Source organism: Dunckerocampus dactyliophorus, chromosome 6 (assembly GCF_027744805.1).
Source record: "Dunckerocampus dactyliophorus isolate RoL2022-P2 chromosome 6, RoL_Ddac_1.1, whole genome shotgun sequence".
Lineage (NCBI taxonomy): Eukaryota > Metazoa > Chordata > Actinopteri > Syngnathiformes > Syngnathidae > Dunckerocampus > Dunckerocampus dactyliophorus.
The window spans coordinates 21,929,446-21,946,834 of record NC_072824.1 but is presented as its reverse complement, the minus strand read 5'-3'; the positions used below and the strand labels follow the sequence as shown (position 1 = coordinate 21,946,834).

Here is a 17,389-nt window from a genome sequence, read left to right as displayed (position 1 = left end):
CCCTAGGATCCCGGATGTGCGTCGTAAAGCAGACAACTTTGCTTACATGCACGCAAACACAAACGTTACCCTCTTCGGTCTTGTTTGGGAACCTTCTCGCAGCGTTTACCGCTTTTCGTCATCGTCTCCAAAACACAAGTAAGTTGGACTCCGGTTCCCTTCATCCCAACATCTGTTTCGTATCCAACTGTATTTAAAGGTCCAGACCTCGTTTTTCTCTAGGAGTTGCCCAGCTGTTTTGTCTTGCTAGGCTACCAAAAAGCTCGTGCCTGAACGAATTGATGTCTCATATTGTGAGGGTTAGGCTTGATTAATATGTGTTCTAACAATAACAGTGAATTGTGCTCCACTCTATGGTGTCCCCAGAGACTGGCCATTTTTTCAGGTGTGTCTGACTTAAAAAAAAAAAAAAGTCAACATATTTACTTATTGGACATTTAATTAGGTGCACATGCTATTGGACATTTAATTCAGTCTAATCAGTGCGTTTAATCCAGTTGCATTCATGCATTCTCCCTTGTGGCCAGCAAGGGGCGCAAATTGTTTTAACCTCCTGACACCCAGAAAAGTAAAAGTATTTGCATTAAAGATTTGTCATGTGTGAAAACAATATGCCTAGCTAGCTTTTTTTGTCAGAAAATGTGTATTTGTTTTTTATGTAATGTCCTTGACAGTGGACAACGATATTTAGTACGAGCTAAATCATCAATTCTATTCATCCGTCATCTTTTCTACTGTTTTCGTTGAGCAAATCTGATTCTTCATGGCTGTCTTATATGGTTGTGGTGTGGCCTTTTTACAAAGATACATTGAAAATGTTGATAATAATGTTTCCTTTAAATTGAGTTAGCTTCTTGCATACCAACAGGTTATACAAAGGTCACACAGGAAAAAAAAATATAATATGAAAAACAAAGTCAAAGCAATGCACAAAGATTAATAAAGTGGAACCTCTGTTTTTTCAGTTAATGTATAAAATGTATGCCAAAATTTTGCCTAGACCAGACCAGGGTGTACCCCGCCTCTCGCCCGAATCAGCTGGGATAGGCTCCTAGTGAGTGAGTGTAAGCCGCATAGAAGATGGATGGATGGAAAATTTTGCCTACATTTATGCCAAATTTGCGTACATTTTAGTACAATATGACTCGCTTTTTGTTGTGTTAATACACTGCGTGAGTCCAACTGTGTTCTTAATGTACTTTTATCACAAAACGTCCTGGTTAGCAGCCTATTAGCTTGCTCCTTTATGGAAACAGGATCCTGAAATCAGCTCCGTCGCCCGTCGTTAGTCATCAGCGGTTGACTAGATTTTTTGCTAAGAATCAAATACTAACTCAAGACAAGTTTTTATATAATTACAATTATAGGTTTGCATGCATAAAACAATTCTAAATGCATATAAATGATGAATGAAAGGCATAAATGAACAGGTAGGCGCTACTGAGCACTGGACGCCAAAACTTCCAGGCATAAAGATAATAATAATAATAATAAATGATTCTGATTCTGATTACTTTGATGATTTAAAGTTACTTTGACATTCATTGACGAACTAAGTGTTCCAAAGATGCAATATGGCAGGAAGATCAACACGGACACCGTGTTCGTATTTTGCCATGGGTTATTTATTGAATTCCATAGCGTTTCTCACCCTTATCAAATGCTGGCACTTGCAACTTTCCAGTGGCTACATTTTGACTTATTTGAGGTGAGAAACTCTACTGACTTGAGGAAATAACAAAGGTGAACAAGGGTGTTGTTCGTTTTGATCTTGCCACATTGTGTCTTTGGTAACAATCAAGATTAAGCAAGGTTGCACTGTATAAGAACTAACTGTACCTAATAATTAATACAGAAGATTGTGAATCATAATTAAGATTAGTAGAACATTGTGATAAAAATGAACATCCAAGGGATGAATAATAATAATAAAAATAGCATTTCCCATTGCAGAAGTTGACAGTCTGCTGACGTTCCCCAACTGAGTAGGCCCCTCCCACTGAGCTTTGTGTGCTTGAGAGACAATTACACTGTGCTTCACTTCCGTATGTCCTGTTTGGAATCTTTCTGCTCTGTTCTCAGATCACTTTTCAAGACATGGCAGAAGGGGGCTTTGACCCTTGTGAATGCATCTGCAGTCATGAGACTGCAATGAGGCGCCTCCTCAACCTGGTATGTCTTCACACTTGCTTTGAACTTAATGAGGCACATTTGATGAGATGGTGGGGTTGAACAAAACAATTCCAAAAGCCATTTCATGGGAAGAAAATCGATTCCAAATAGATTTTAAAATGATAACAGAGAAACAAATAGGAAGCTGATCAAACATCCTGGTTCCTGCTCACTGTTTAACCTCAGAACCATTACATGACGCTGCGCATTGTGTGACTAAACATTTGCTTTAAAGGGAAGTGTGCTTCATAGGATAGACTCAAAACATGCCCACTCACCACATGGACGAATGTAACACGCAGTTGTATTGTCAGGTTCCGCGTAACTCGGATACCTGCACAGGTCTAACTTGCATGGCAAGGTACACGTGTCTTAGAGAAGCGACACCCCCAGAGCTCTTTGTGTTGCTTTCTGCTAGGAAGGTTGTAATCCAAATAGATATCAAATCTTTCCCAGCCAAACAAGCATGTCAAAAAACAATTGGTGTCATGACTACTGTAACGTAAAGTGAATTAATTTGTTCACATCATAAATCCTGAACTATACAGGCAATGTTTTAAGTAACATTTTACTCTTACACAAATGTAAAAATAAGCTTAGCACTATAGAAAGTAAAAAACAAATTAGTCTTTGAAGATGCCATCTGTATGAAACATAATTAAAATGGAACATGAAATTGTGAGCAGAACAATACTATCACCTTGTGGCGACTAATCGGTATCACTGTTAGAGGTTGACGTCCGCGCATTAAAACTGCTGCCTGCCTCGGTTAGGTACTGCAAGGGTGCGCTAACACTCAAGCTGTATGTTCTGCCCACATTCCTTTTTTTTTGGAGCTGAAGAGGAATAGCACCTTTTTTACAATTGATTTGTGTATGTAATTGATATTCAATAGTTAAGCCACATTTCCTGTTTTTAATCAATTTATCATTCATTCCAGCTCAGGAATTCTCAGTCCTACTGCACAGACACAGAGTGTCCGCTGGAAAGTGCGTATGACCTCTTCATGCAGTTGTTTTTCCAGTGCAATCAGTGGAGAACGACATTTTGTCTTTGACTGTGTCTAGTACCTGGGCCAAGTGGTGATGGTTCACTGGGTGGGGTAGGAGAGCTCACTCTTCCCATGATTGCGATGGGATGGATGGTGCTAGCTCTAATGCTGTTCCTGCTGCGCCCTTCAAGTCTCAGGGGTCGCTCCTCCACAGAGAAACCCAGCGGACCATACAATGTGAGTTTGATTGTGATGAAACTGAAGACACTGTTACTCCTTTTCCACTGTAGCAAACTTTAGTGGTGGTGCTGGATTAAGTTTGAGGCCGAGGTCGAACCGTGTTGCCTGCAAATTGACTCAAACACCAGTTTCAATTTCCATTGTCCAATTTCCATTCAATTTCATTACATCACAGGGGCTATGCCTCTGGTCAGGAAATAACAGGAAATTTAAAGTTTTGACAATTTTTTTAATCAAAACACACAACTCATAGTCCTTGACACTGCACATTATTTACAGGTAAAATATGAATATAAAGGTGTAAAAATTAAGGTGCAAAATGCAAAACATTTGAACATAAAGATTGAACATTGCGGGCTTCGGGTTTGTGGGGGGCTCATAGCGAGGGGAGGGGGATCAATCTCATCACCATACTTTTCTGACAGAAAAATAAAAACATATTAAACCAGAACACAGTTGCACAATAAATGTCACTTCTTACACGACTATAGGTTTACAATGAAACTAGTTTCCTGCCGTATGCACAAATGAGAAGGGGAGGGTGGCGAGGCTTTCATTCATTCAACAATAGCAAGCTAGCATGCTAACGTCCCTGCTGGGAAAGCCAGCATAGACCAGCTACCAGCATGTGTTTTTGTGCTGGAATGCTTGTGGTCCACCAGCTAAACCAGCAAAGACCAGCACTGACCAGCATAGACCAGCACTGACAGCATAGACCAGCATGGTCCACCAGCATAGACCTACACTGAACAGCATAGACCAGCATGGTCCACCAGCTAAACCAGCACCAAACCAGCATAGACCAGCATAATTTGTATGCTGGTTTTTTTTCAGCAGGGGTTAACCGGAGGTTAGTATTTACACCCAAAACTGTGCTGTCAACATTAAACAAATACTACTTATGGCAGTCCTCTGTGAATCACCACATTATCGTGGTGGAGGGGTTTGAGTGCCCGAGTGATCCTAGGAGCTATGTTGTCTGGAGCTGGAAGCAAACTCCTTGAGAGGGGCTGGACCTTGTTATACTCTGGAGTTTCTGCAGGGGAGAGACGGCGAGCTGGTGTGGGCTTTGAATAGCCCCCCCGGCCCGGTGCCTCTGTGTTGGAGTCATCCCCAGTGAACGAGAGGGTCATTTCCTTACGCCTTTGGGTTGGGGAAAGGGTCCTGACCGTCGTTTGTGACTACACGCCAAATGGCAATTCAGAGGACCCAGCCTTCTTGGAGTCCATCAGAGGGGTGCTGGAGAGGACCCCAAGTCATTCTTCAACGAGACTTCAAGAGACTTCAACGCCCATGTGGGCAATGATAGTGTGACCTGTAGGAGCGTGATTGGGAGGAATGGCCTCCCCGATCTGAACCCGTGCAGTTTGATGTTAAGACTTCTGTGCAAACTATAGTTTGTCCACAACAAACACAATGTTCGAACATAAGGATGTCCACAAGTGCATTTGGCACCAGGACACCCTATGCCGCAGGTCTATGATCGACTTTGTAGTCGTTTCATCAGACCTGGGTCCGCATGTTCTGGACATGCGGGTGAAGAGATGGGCTGAGCTGTCAACTGATCACCACTTGGTGATGAGTTGGATTAGATGGCGAGGGAGGATGCCGGACAGACCTGGGAGACCCAAATGTGTAGTGGTGGTACATGGGAGTTTGCCAACCGGTCTACACATGCTTTGTGGACTTGAAAAAGGCATTCGACAGTGTCCCTCTCTGGGGGGTGCTCCGGAAATATGGGATTGGTGGCGCACTACTACGTGCCATTCAGTCCTTGTACGACCGGAGCAGGAGCCTGTTTTGCATTGCCAGTAGTAAGTCGAGCCTGTTTCAGGTGAACGTTGGCCTCCGCCAAGGCTGCCCTTTGTCACCGACTCTGTTAATAATTTTCATTGACAGAATTTGTAGGTGCAGCCAAGGAGGAGACCAGTTCGGGGGCCTTAGGATCCCGTCTCTGCTATTTGCAGACAATGTGGTCCTGATGGCCTCATCGGGCTGTGGGGCGGTTTGCAGCTGATTGTGAAGCTTCTTGGATGAGAGTCACCACCTCCAAATTCGAGGCCATGGTTCTCAGTCAGAAAAGGGTGGATTGCTCCCTCCGAGTTGGGAATGAGGTTCTGCCCCAAGTGGAGGTGTTCAAGTATCTCGGTGTCTTGTTCACGAGAGACGGAAGGTTGGAGCGTAAGGTCCATAGGCGGATTGGTGCTCTATACCGGACCATCATGGTGAAGAGAGAGCTGAGCCTCAAGGCAAAACTCTAAATTTACCGGTCGATCTATGTTCCCAACCCCACCGATGGTCATCAGCTCTGGGTCGTAACCGAAACAACGAGATTGCGGATACAAGCGGCTGAAATGAGTTGCCTCCGTAGGGTGGCTGGACTCACCCTAGAGAGTGAGAGAGGGTGAAGAGCTCAGTCATCCGGGAGGGGCTCAGAGTAGAGCCACTGCTCCTTCACATTGAGAGGAGCCAGTTGAGGTGGCTCAGGCATCTAGTCCGGATGCCTCCCGGATGCCTCTCTGGTGAGATTTTCTGGGCATGCCCAGCCGTGAGAAGGCCCCCGAGGCAGACCTAGGACACACTGGCGGAATTATGTCTCATAGCTGGCCTGGGAACACCTTGGTGTCCTCCCGGTGGAGCTGGAGGAGGTGGCTGGGGACCGGGAAGTCTGGGTTTCCCTACTGAGACTGCTGCCCCCGCGACCCGGATAAGCGGAGGAAAATGGATGGATAGGAGTCCAAGCAGGTCTGAATTGTGCCTGGGTCTTTTTTTTCTTCAGGCACAGTGGACAAGGGGTATGTGTAACTGACAACTGTGCATCCAGTGTGGATGTATGAGGATGCTACACCAATAGTGTCTGATAACATCAATCCTAACAGTTTTGGGGAATTTTGTGTTGCAGAGAGATGGAAGAGAGCCACCAGCGCCTCCTGTTGACTAGCAAAGGAAGGGCAGTGCTCAACCACCTGCTGTGACTGGAGCTGCACATTGTCAAGCTACAGCAGGGATAATACCAGCTCCACGTCAACTTTCATTTTATGATCTTGTTTTCTTTTTTCTTTTATTCTATTTACTTTGTAAAGTAGAGTAGATCTTTTGATTTCCCTCCCTAGAAACCAACTGATGTGTATGGATTTTAGGTTAGTTTGTAAAAAAAATGTTTACAAAAAACAATTTGTATAGTCGTATGTGTTTAATATTATATACACATAGTTATGCTGCTAACCTACTGTATAGACCTAAGACCTAAAAAAGGATGCATCAGTTTTAACACAATTCAACTCTTTGGTAGGGAGGGTGTCACATCTTGAAACAGTGCCAGTTAGAATTATCAGCAAAATGATAAAGTAGCCAGCCACACTATTTGTAATTGCTATTTGTTTGTAATTAAATGTACTCTTACATTTTGTGCTAATGTAATTCACATTTAAATTCATTCCATACATTTATGGCCTGTAAAATAAAGACTACTCAAGAAATGTGTTTTTATTTTCTTGCAGGTTTATTACTGAAGGTATGTTCTGATATCTTCTGCACATCTCACTTAAAACTTTTGAGTGCCCAGCTTTTGGTGCTAACAATGGGCACTGTATGGAGGATGGGGGGGATATTAATTGTAAATTTAGTGAAATTGGTGCACGGTGGCCAAGTAGTTAGCATGTTGGCCACGGTCCGGAGTTCAGGAAGATCTGGGTTCAAACCCATATGAAAATATTAACCCAATGAAAATACATTTCTAGGGATCAAGTCTCATCAAAAAATATACAACAAAAGCTGGCGAGAAATATTTCATTTTTGAATAAAGGAAAATTTGTTCTTGATCAAAAATCACTCTGCACTCTTGACTGTTTTTTGGTATTACCAAATGGAACTTATTGCGTGGAGATATGGGGTAATTATAAATGCAATCTTGACTCAATGTACTGCAAAAAAGACTGGTGAGGATAATTCATAATGCGCGTACAGAACATACAAACCCTTTATTTTTAAAATCACAGATATGAAAATTAGCTGATTTAGTACATTTTCAAACTGCTAAAATAATGCATAAAGTTAATAATTTGCTACCCAAAAATGCCATACAGTATACGAGAGGAGAAATATCTTAGGGAAAAATTTAACTTGAAACACTTATATGTGAGAACAACGCATTTCAGTATGCGGAATTAAATTATGGTACGGATTGAGCAAGGAACTAAAACAATGCACCAAGATGAGCGAATTCAAAAAACAATGTTGATGTTTGCTAAATGCAAGTCTTAAACTTGCTTTATTATGCTTGTCTTCATCTTATTTATTATATTGATCTCCTGAATGTGTGGCCAACATGCTAACCCCTTGGCCACCATGCGGCCCTACAATACGGTAATGAATTATTAAAATATCGGGGTAACTGTGTAATGCAAACCTAGAATATAACTGAAAGAAGCTAGCGCAAGTGTAGCAAGGCGCAAAAAGTGAGATTTTCGGTCATTGCGACGTCATTAAGAGCGTTCAACTGTGATGAGTCATAACGAGTCCTCCCCTGTATAGTAAACCAATGGAAAGGTGGAAAATACACTGCGCATGCGTGCTGGGAGACCGGAAACTGCGTCTCCCTAGGCTACGGTCAACAAAATAGCAGTTCTGCCGTCGCTGCCAATGTACTTTTTTGACAATAACATCATCGAAATTGAGCTATGTCTTTTTCGTACTAACAGTTACACGTACAGCAACACTTATATATAATATATATACGTAACCGAGCAACTTTGGGAGCAGAGTATCAACTTGTTGCTGGTAGCTCAAAGTAGCTAGTATGCTAATTGCCGTGCAAAAGCTTGTGTTCAGAGATGACAAACGAAGAGTTCGAGACTTTGGCTTACAAAAAAAGTCCTAAATCAACAAAAAGGACAACATTCCAGGTAAATGATTTTTCGATAAGACGTGGTAGGAATTGACTTAAAAGTATAGGTGACTAGCGGTGTTGTGCAGCAGCCTGATTGTGAGCCTCTGTGCGCAGGATGAACTTCAAGCTGCCCTGTCTCTCAGAGCTACAAAAAATACATCACTTTTGCATACACAAGATTCAGATGATGAAGACGGTAAGACGGACGAAAGCGTGAATGGCCACCTTTCTTAGTTCATTGTCTAAGTTCCGTTCATTGAAGTAGTTTCAAGTAGTTTGATTTAAGCCCATAATGCCTGTGTCTGCTTGTTATTGTAACTAGTGCATATATGATTTTGTTTGTTTTTTTGATGAGTTCCGGAAAAAAGGATTCTGCATTTTTATGACCTTTTCCTGTATGTTCCAGATTTTTTAAACAACCTACTCAAATCAAGAAAAAAGAGGTCTGATGTTTTCAAGGCCTCGAAGACTAAAAGTAGAATCAATGACTTTGAATTCTCGGACAGCGAGGACAAACAAGGGAGGAAAACTTCTTTCTTGAAATACCAAGGAACTATATCTCTGGATGGAGCGTCACAAGGTCAACGGGGGACGATGGACAGCTGTCCGTTATCCGGTGAAGACGATTTACAACATAATGACGCAAAACTGACTGACCATCAACCCACAAACGACTCATCCACGTTGCTGTCGTACCAGTCAGATCATGCTCCTCTGGACTCATCTTTCCATAGCAGGAAATCTCCAGGTCCCATTTGGCCTGAAAGCAGACTGGATAACAGTGGAGACACAATCTGTCAAGAAAATCCATTGGATGCTGACATTAAATGCATAACCTCAGCTGGTGAATTTAGTAACAATTACTGTACAGTACATTCAAATACATACACGCTCATGACTTTCACCCTCTCTGATCTTTTAGGCACCGAGAAGGAGACACCTAGACCCAAACCAAGGCAAAGGATTGTGGGATTGAGCCTCCATGCGACAGAGACAACAGCTGAAGATGCAGAATCACTACTGGCTAAACCAAGACAAAGAATTGAGGGATTGAGCCTCCATGCGACAGAGACAACAGCTGAAGATGCAGAATCGCTACTGGCTATCAGCAGACCTCAAACTTCTCCTCCATTAACTCTCATTGATAGCAATGCCTGCAACGACATCACTGATGGTGCTTCTCTGGAAATAATGACAACTGTAAAGAGCTGCAGTCCACATGTGGGTCTCATTTTTCTATATACAGTGACAGTAATATAACACTGGGGATGGGCATAATACAGTCGTTTATTAATAAGTCTGTTGAATTAACTAGTTGTTGATTATGTCTGAAGAAAGTGGTTTAGTTTAGCTTCTTTTATTAAAGCATGTAATGCTACGTTGTTGAAATCAAAAAATACATTTGTGGGGAAAAAACTATAAATATAAAAATAAAATTGTAGTACTAATTGTAATATTTAAAATAAATAATATTTAAAATAGTAAGTACAAGCAATTTTAAAAACCTTCCTAATTAATCTTCATTTTAACATCCGCTTAGTCACAGAAAAATGCCCATTGCTTAAAAAAAATTATAAAAAATGTACTTATTTAAAAATATTGTGAACTGAATTTAAACAAACCACATTTCATGTTATTTATCATTGTACATTTGTGCTGTTTTATCATTTTATCTAAGTTGACTGATGGAGGTGCTGGTGGTGAAGGTGCTGATTCATGCGCTTCAAGTGAGCCATCAAAACGTCTTCATCAATATCCATGCCTGATAGTGACATTTGTTGTGCAGCAAAACAAATATGTCAATATTATTTTCAGATGGCTTCACTTTAGCTGACTCCACAGGGCAGCAAAGGGCCAAGTCTGCTTCACTGGAAAAGTTTAATGTAAGACGTGCTTTTGCCCAAGCTCAAACTTTCACATATTTGTTTGTTACTTTAATACAGTTATGTTGCTCTTCCCCTTTCAGCAAGAGTCGGCAGATCACTCTGTTGCTCATGTTGAAGTCAGCAGGTCAGTGGTGTTATCCAACCAATGCCTACCTGAGAAAAAGTTGAGTAGTGTCATTGTTTTTTTTCTTTTGTTTGATAGGGCATCAAGTTCTCAGTCTAAGCGATCCAACAGTGTGCGGTCCAAGAAGGTGAAGTCAAAGTATATGGGAACTCTCAAACTTCTCGACTGTAAAGGTTTCTCAGACTGTCAACCACAAGATGCAGATTCCCTCAGGGCCGCTGTTTTCCAGGTTAGTGGCACAAGGATGCTGTCTTGTTCTCTTGACAAGATACTGTACAGTATATCACAAAAGTGTGTTTACCACTCACATTTCTGCAACCGTTTTTGTTACAATATATCTTCTCAAGGAACAATACTATATAAATACTTTAAAGTATACAGCTTGTATAGCAGTATAGCTTTACTACATTGTTGTGAAAAAAGTGTTTGACGCCTTTCTGATTACTTTTTTAACATGTTTGTTAAATGTTTCAGATCATCAAACAAAATACAGTTTTTAAATGAAAGTTATTATTAAGGGAGAAAAAATCCAAACCTACATGGCTCTGTGTGAAAAAGTGATTGCTGTGATAAATGGAACCATCAATTTTGCCGTCTACCAAAAAATCCTGAAGGAGAATGTCCGGCAATCTGACCTCAAGCTGAAACCAACTTGGGTTCTACAGCAGGACAATGACCCAAAACACACCAGCAAGTCCACCTCTGAATGGCTGAAGAAAAACAAAATGAAGACTCTGGAGTGGCCAAGTCAAAGTCTCGACCTGAATCCTATTGAGATGCCGTGGCATGACCTGGCAGTTCATCCTGGAAAACCAATGTGGCTGAATGACAACAATTCTGCAAAGATGAGTGCGCCAAAATTCCTCCACAGCGCTGTAAGAGACTCATTGCAAGTTATCGCAAACGCTTGATTGCCCAACCAGTTATTAGGTTTAGGGGGCAATCACTTTTTCACACAGGGCCATGTAGGTTTGGATTTTTTTCTCCCTTAATAATAAAAACTTTCATTTAAAAGCTGCATTTTGTCTTCAGTTGTGTTGTCATTGACTAAGATTCAAAGTTTTTTGATGATCTGAAAAGGCAATGCTAGATAACAATGGTGCTCACACTAATTATGGACTCTTTGGACATGTTCACTGTGAGGTGTACACACGTCTTTAAACCATAATGGCTGTGTGTTGTGTCGTTTTCAATGATCTGTAGTGCAATACAAGCTGTATGCTGACTGTCATAAATTCTATCCAAGTTTGATATTTATTGTATTGTCCATCGAGAAGATATGAAATGTGAAGGGTGTCCTCATGGTTGTGAGATACTGTATCTTGCTGTTTTGATGCTGCTTTTGTATTGTATTGGATCTCATTCGATTTTTCAGCTAAGAATGTAGCAAATAAAGTTTCCTGCGTTTGTGTATATTTCAGAATATTTTATGTCAGTCATTTAAAATCTAACTTGTACTCTGCAAAGGAATGGCTGAAAAGGAAAAACGAACAGTCCATAGAGAGCATAAACAAAGAGAAGATTTGGAAAGAGCAAAAAAAAAAGGTGAGCAGCTGAGAAGACAGCAACCTCTCAGCACAAGGGACCATCTCTACCAGACTACGGTAAAACAAAATCATGGTAAATAAATGTATTTTCTACACACCGTTGAACTTTTTTTCTTTTCATCAAACAGGAAGAAGAAGAGAAGAAGAAAGATGCTGCTGCTTCATACGAGGCCTGGAAAAAAAAGAAAGACGAGCTTCTTAAAGCCAAAGCAACGAAAGAGAAAAATAGGATGAGGAAAGAACAAAGAGTGGTGAAAGAAGTCGAGGAAAAAAGGAAAGCAGCTGAACAGGTAGAATTTCCATGCATTCATCTGAAAAAGATAAATGAATATGATGATACACCACCACACTGGATTTGAAATGAAACAAGTGCAGACTTTCAGCTTTAATTGATGAGGTTTCACAAAAACACTACTTATTATTGCCACCTTCACCAATATAAATAAAAATAAGCCAAAAAGTTAGTATGCTGGAATACAGAGCTTTGAAGTGATGGCCATGAAAATGTGAATGACTAAAATAGCAAAACCATAAAAACCATGTCAGTGTCTAAATTAGGGGTCGGCAGCTTTTACTGTCAAGAGACATTTTGCCCCCTTGCCCACCAAAGAAAAATAGTCTGGAGCCGCAAAACATCACCTTAAAACAACATCTTATAAACTTTTGAAAGTTTGAATTTTTCTTAATTTGAGCAGGTCCAACAACATAATACAATAAATAGAAGTGCATTGTGCATGTGTAACTAGTGGGGTTGTGATAGTATGTTGGTTTAACCTCACTACCTGACATAATAAGAAATGTGCAACACAGTGAATTGACAGCCTTCCTTCAGCTCGTTGGCGAATGCTGGTCATGTTAACTATCAATCAGTTGACCAGTGTTGCCAATTTGGAATTGCTACTTTTCTTACAGAGTTGGCAACAGTGCAGTGGACTTATGTGGTCATCGAACCTGTCCTGTTGTGTTTAGGTTTTGATGACCACTTTTACACGTGTAGGTCTACTTTGAAATAAGTTATATATATTATATATTAATATTATTTATTAACCGTTAGCTTATCGCGGAGGGAAAAATATTTTAAACTCTTTTCAAAAATGGGCAATTTCCCCACTGGGGTGTTAAAAAATATTCAATCGTTGCCGACCCCTTGTCGAAATAGTCCTTGAGCTAACTGTGAGTGTTGTTGTCATTGCAGGTGTTTGATCGATGGAAGCGTGATCAGGATCACATACTCAGAGAAAAGTGTCGAAAACAAAGAGAGGCTGAGAGAAAACATATGCTGAAGAAGCAGGAGGAGGAGGAAGAAAGAAAGAGAGGCAGCCAGTCTGCCTTTTCTAACTGGTGAGTACACATTACATCAGTGTTTCCTAACCCTCATTGAGTCATGGCACCAATTTAACATTCGAAAAAAATCCCATGGCACACCACCAAACACAAATGTATGAATGGCAACACATGGATACACAGCTTCAGTTCCTTCTGCCATTTAGTGAAAGAGAATTTAATTGTTCTGCCTGTCACTATACGTATGTCGCTTGCATAGAGAAATGAACAGAGATAGACAAAGATTTGTAGTAAATAAATAATATGTTTAATAATAAATAATATTTAGACCAAATTAGTAAAATTGGATAATTACCCATGGCAGACCTTGTGATCTCTCACAGCAATGTGCTGCGATACAGTGGAAATCACTGCATTATATTAGGATGTTCCAGACACTGCCTAGCTGTTCTTTAAATGCCCCGTATTGTCATATTATTTAACAATTTTAAATAAGTCTCAGGGGTTCGACAATAGTGTATTAGTGTGTTCGATGTTAGCGATGTTTCTGGAATTTAGACATCCTTAATGCTAATGAGTTGTTTGTCTCCGACAAGTACATGTGTGGCTCCAAGAAGCGGTATTATCAACTTTTTACATACAGTATACCCTGTAACTCTACAGTTATCCAACGAAATAGATGCCATATATCACATACAACTGGGGTGTCACAAGAATAAAACGTGACAATATTTCTCGTTTAGAGAAAAGCTGTCTCACGGGAACAGGACAGCCCGAAGTTTTGTCAGACTGTGAACTATCGCATCACTACTGTGAATGATTATATATGTCATATACAAGTGGCAGTCCGCGAGGCAGGATTGGAACCACACATTCAGTGCTTTACGCACACTATAAACCTTCCAGTCTTACCTGCACTTGGTGTTCCTGGCATCACTCCCTGGTGACGTGTGGCTTTTATCAGTGTTCAACAGTTGCCATGGTGTTAAGCGGAAACTGTAGTACTTCTACATTTGGCCAAACTTACTAATGATTTGTCAGATCAAAACATGATCGCTGACTTTTATCAAAACATGTAATTCACTACTTCCTGGTAGCGTCACACTCCTACACGCTGCATCATAGAAATTGGAGTTCTTTTAGCGTAAACATAAAGGTAATCTACTGCATGCTGCAATTTATTTTACGTGTCTTTACATAACTACTATGGGTGTCACAAGATATCCAACTGACGAGACGAGGCAATACGAGAGACTGAGTGGACAAGAACAAGAGGAGAGAAGACACCCGCTTTATGTATATTATATAATGCACAGAAAAGAGAGACGTGTTCATGTCTCACATGAGGATTGTGGATGATGGGCAAAATTAAAAAAAAAAAGTGCAGTTTTCTTTTAGCTTTTAATTACATATACCTAAATTATGTCATCATTTTGCCAGGTGCGAAAAGAAGACCGATGCCCTGCAGAAAAAAGTCTCAACAGAACGTTTGGAAAACAAGAATAGGGCAGAGGAGCATCGATACATTCAAGAGGAGAAAGATAAAATGGCTTTAGAGATTTTTGAACAATGGCTGGTAAGTGCTTTCTTGGCTCACTTGCCAACTATTGGCATGAGTATTGAAATACATTTCTATTTGAAAAAAACAGGCAAAAAAGGATCTACAACAAAAGCGACAGAAAGAAGAAAGGCGTATACAAGTCATCCTGCAAGACAGCCCTCCACCACCATGGAGCCCACCTAATAAAACCATTCAATTTTGAAAATAACATTCGAGACCTACGGTTGGTAGTCTAGTGATTCACATTACTGACTTTTGTCCAGATTGTGAGATGAATTCTCACTCAAAATACACCGTGATTGACTGGTGAGTGGTCTTGGGTCTGGTCTGCCTTTTGTCAGCTGGGGTAGGCTCCAGTGGATGGATGTGGGTGACATTTGAAACTGAAACTGTCAAACATGCTTTTAATAAGTATGATTTATTTATTGTTCAGGGACATGCTTATATATTTAGGACAGTTCAATGGTTTTTTTTTGTACATAAGTGATTTTTATGTCAATACAATGTGATAAGAGGAGCATTTTTTTAATAAATGTGTTGGGGTATTTTTTATATTTACCATTTATATAGCAATAAGAAAAGTCGCTTTATGTTTGATTATCTTGAAATGGCTACTACTAATTTTAAGGATTATTTTAAAATATATTGGAATTTATGTTTCTTGTGCATGTGTCTAACAGTCTTCAATACTTTTCATTACCAGAAAAGTAACAAATGTATTTTGTTCAGTGATGAATAGTATTTAGTGGTTTTTATTTCAAGAACAATGTGAGAGAGGAGACTGGAACATACTGATGTTGGTTAATACATAAACGCATATCGTAGTAATCCCTGGATAACATGTAATTTGCCCAATGCCATGACACCATAGCAACCTGGATGTTTAGCAAGAGTTGTTCAAGTGGTCTTCCAGATATGTCTTGACACTACCAAAACACAGGACGAGCCAAAAGGGCAAAGTTAGACAAACACAGCAGAGTTTCCATGCCAAAGAACAGTCGGAGAAAAAAAATCAACCACAAAGTAAAAAGTTAAAACCGTAAACTGTAATTATAGTGAAAAGGAAGCGAGTTTCACCCTTAGGTAATAGGGATTGCAGATCACCTCTGCAATACTTCCCCACGCTTTCTCTCTTTGTTTTATGATTGTGGCGGTGTTGCCCATTTTTTCATTTGCTGTTTTACTTCCTCGTAAGCCTCTGAGGATTTCCGCTTCCGTCGAGGGAAATTACGTCTCTCTCGTTGCCATTGGTGACTCGGTGACGCTGATCGATAGCTGGGTCTATTTAAGGAAGCCGTGTACGCGCACTAATCCGGAATTGGTTTCACCTGGTTTGATTATTCTGTGTCTGCTCATCCTGTCCTGGCCTTTGTGAAAACCAAGCCTAGACATTCTTGTTTTGGTTTCATTGAGCTCAGCTCAGTCATTTATCCTACTTTCGTGCAACGAACCACAGGAGAGGAAAGCAACAGAGGGGCGTGGAAAACTTGTACTACGTGGCACTATGTAGCGCTCGTGGTCACTAATATGAGTGTGTGGGACACATGCGCGTGGAGAGTATAAGCGTGTGAATTGAAACAATCTGCTCGTAGATGCCTTTTTTGCACCTCGACCTTTTTCACATTTCTAACGTCATATGAAAACTTACAATATCAGCAGGGGACGAAACACAGTATTTTCCGCATTATAATATGTTTGCGCAAATACTGTGCTATTACTTTGAAAAGCCACAAACAGGATGCATGTGTGCGTGAACTAAGGTCACGAAACGCCGACCAAAGACACTATAATTGAATAGGATTTTGCGAAAATGAACGGAACAGTGTGTAGTACACCATGGAGCAGAAGGTCCGCCATGATGGTGAGCAAGAGAGGTGGGCGGGGCTAGGCGGCAACCGCGTACAGTGTACTCACTAGTTCTGAGCAGAGTATAAAATGAAGTTTACGCTGTGCGTACACTTTGATTAAATGGATGAAATTTACTGAACACAATGAAAATATATGTATATAACTGTGTAACAATCCATTATACTGCAGAAATATGACCAACATGTAGATATCATAAAAAAACCTGAACAGCAGTATGAAAGAAAACTTTTCTTTATTTATTTGACTTTTTTTCTTTCATTACAGATTTGCATATTCTCCCTTTTGCACGTGTGGGTTTTCTCCGGGTTCTCCGGCTTCCTCCCACATTCCAAAAACATGCATGTTAGGTTAATTGGCAACTCTAAATTGCCAATAGGTATAAAAGTGAGTCTCAAAGTTTGTTTGTCTATATGTGCCCTGCGATTGGCTGGCGACCAGTCCAGGGTGTACCCTGCCTCTCACACAAAGTCAGCTGGTATAGGCTCCAGCATACCTCCATGACCCTATTGAGGACAAGCACCATAGAAAATGAATGGATATTACAGTATATGGATACTTAACTGGAAGTATTTACACAATGCAACATTTATTTCAGTAATGTGTTCTTAATACTAGATAGACTTGATAGACTATAATCTAAATCATCATCATCACTGACCTGTCATGAATTCAACTAATCACCCAGAGAAACAAATTAGCTGTAGTTATGTGGGAGTCCCACACAACATACACTTTGTCCACCTTGTCCATTGTCCTGTTTATTTAGAGTGTTATACATTTCCAACATTTTTATGACACATATTTGTCTTTGTTTTTGGGGAACTTTA

At 40.4% G+C, this 17,389-nt stretch overlaps 2 protein-coding genes across 3 annotated transcripts; both read left to right on the top strand.

Annotated features, from left to right (window-relative positions):
- Positions 1-6,882, top strand: smim14 (small integral membrane protein 14). 2 transcript variants are annotated; one of them, XM_054780471.1, is made up of 5 exons: positions 1-138; positions 2,083-2,172; positions 3,113-3,161; positions 3,240-3,400; positions 6,306-6,882. In XM_054780471.1, exons 2-5 carry the CDS (start codon positions 2,098-2,100, stop codon positions 6,342-6,344), a joined length of 324 nt encoding a protein of 107 aa, XP_054636446.1. In that variant the 5' UTR covers positions 1-138; positions 2,083-2,097; the 3' UTR covers positions 6,345-6,882. The 2 variants fall into 2 exon arrangements, with proteins under 2 accessions (XP_054636446.1, XP_054636447.1); XM_054780472.1 differs by lacking the exon at positions 1-138 and having other exon boundaries at positions 1,686-2,172.
- Positions 6,883-7,991: 1,109 nt separating this feature from the next.
- map9 (microtubule-associated protein 9) lies at positions 7,992-16,564 on the top strand. The gene is made up of 13 exons (XM_054779163.1): positions 7,992-8,307; positions 8,406-8,487; positions 8,698-9,135; positions 9,214-9,512; positions 9,970-10,018; positions 10,107-10,174; positions 10,258-10,301; positions 10,380-10,530; positions 11,769-11,846; positions 11,977-12,138; positions 13,044-13,189; positions 14,573-14,708; positions 14,782-16,564. Exons 1-13 carry the CDS (start codon positions 8,236-8,238, stop codon positions 14,893-14,895), a joined length of 1,839 nt encoding a protein of 612 aa, XP_054635138.1. The 5' UTR covers positions 7,992-8,235; the 3' UTR covers positions 14,896-16,564.
- The last annotated feature ends 825 nt before the right edge of the window (positions 16,565-17,389 follow it).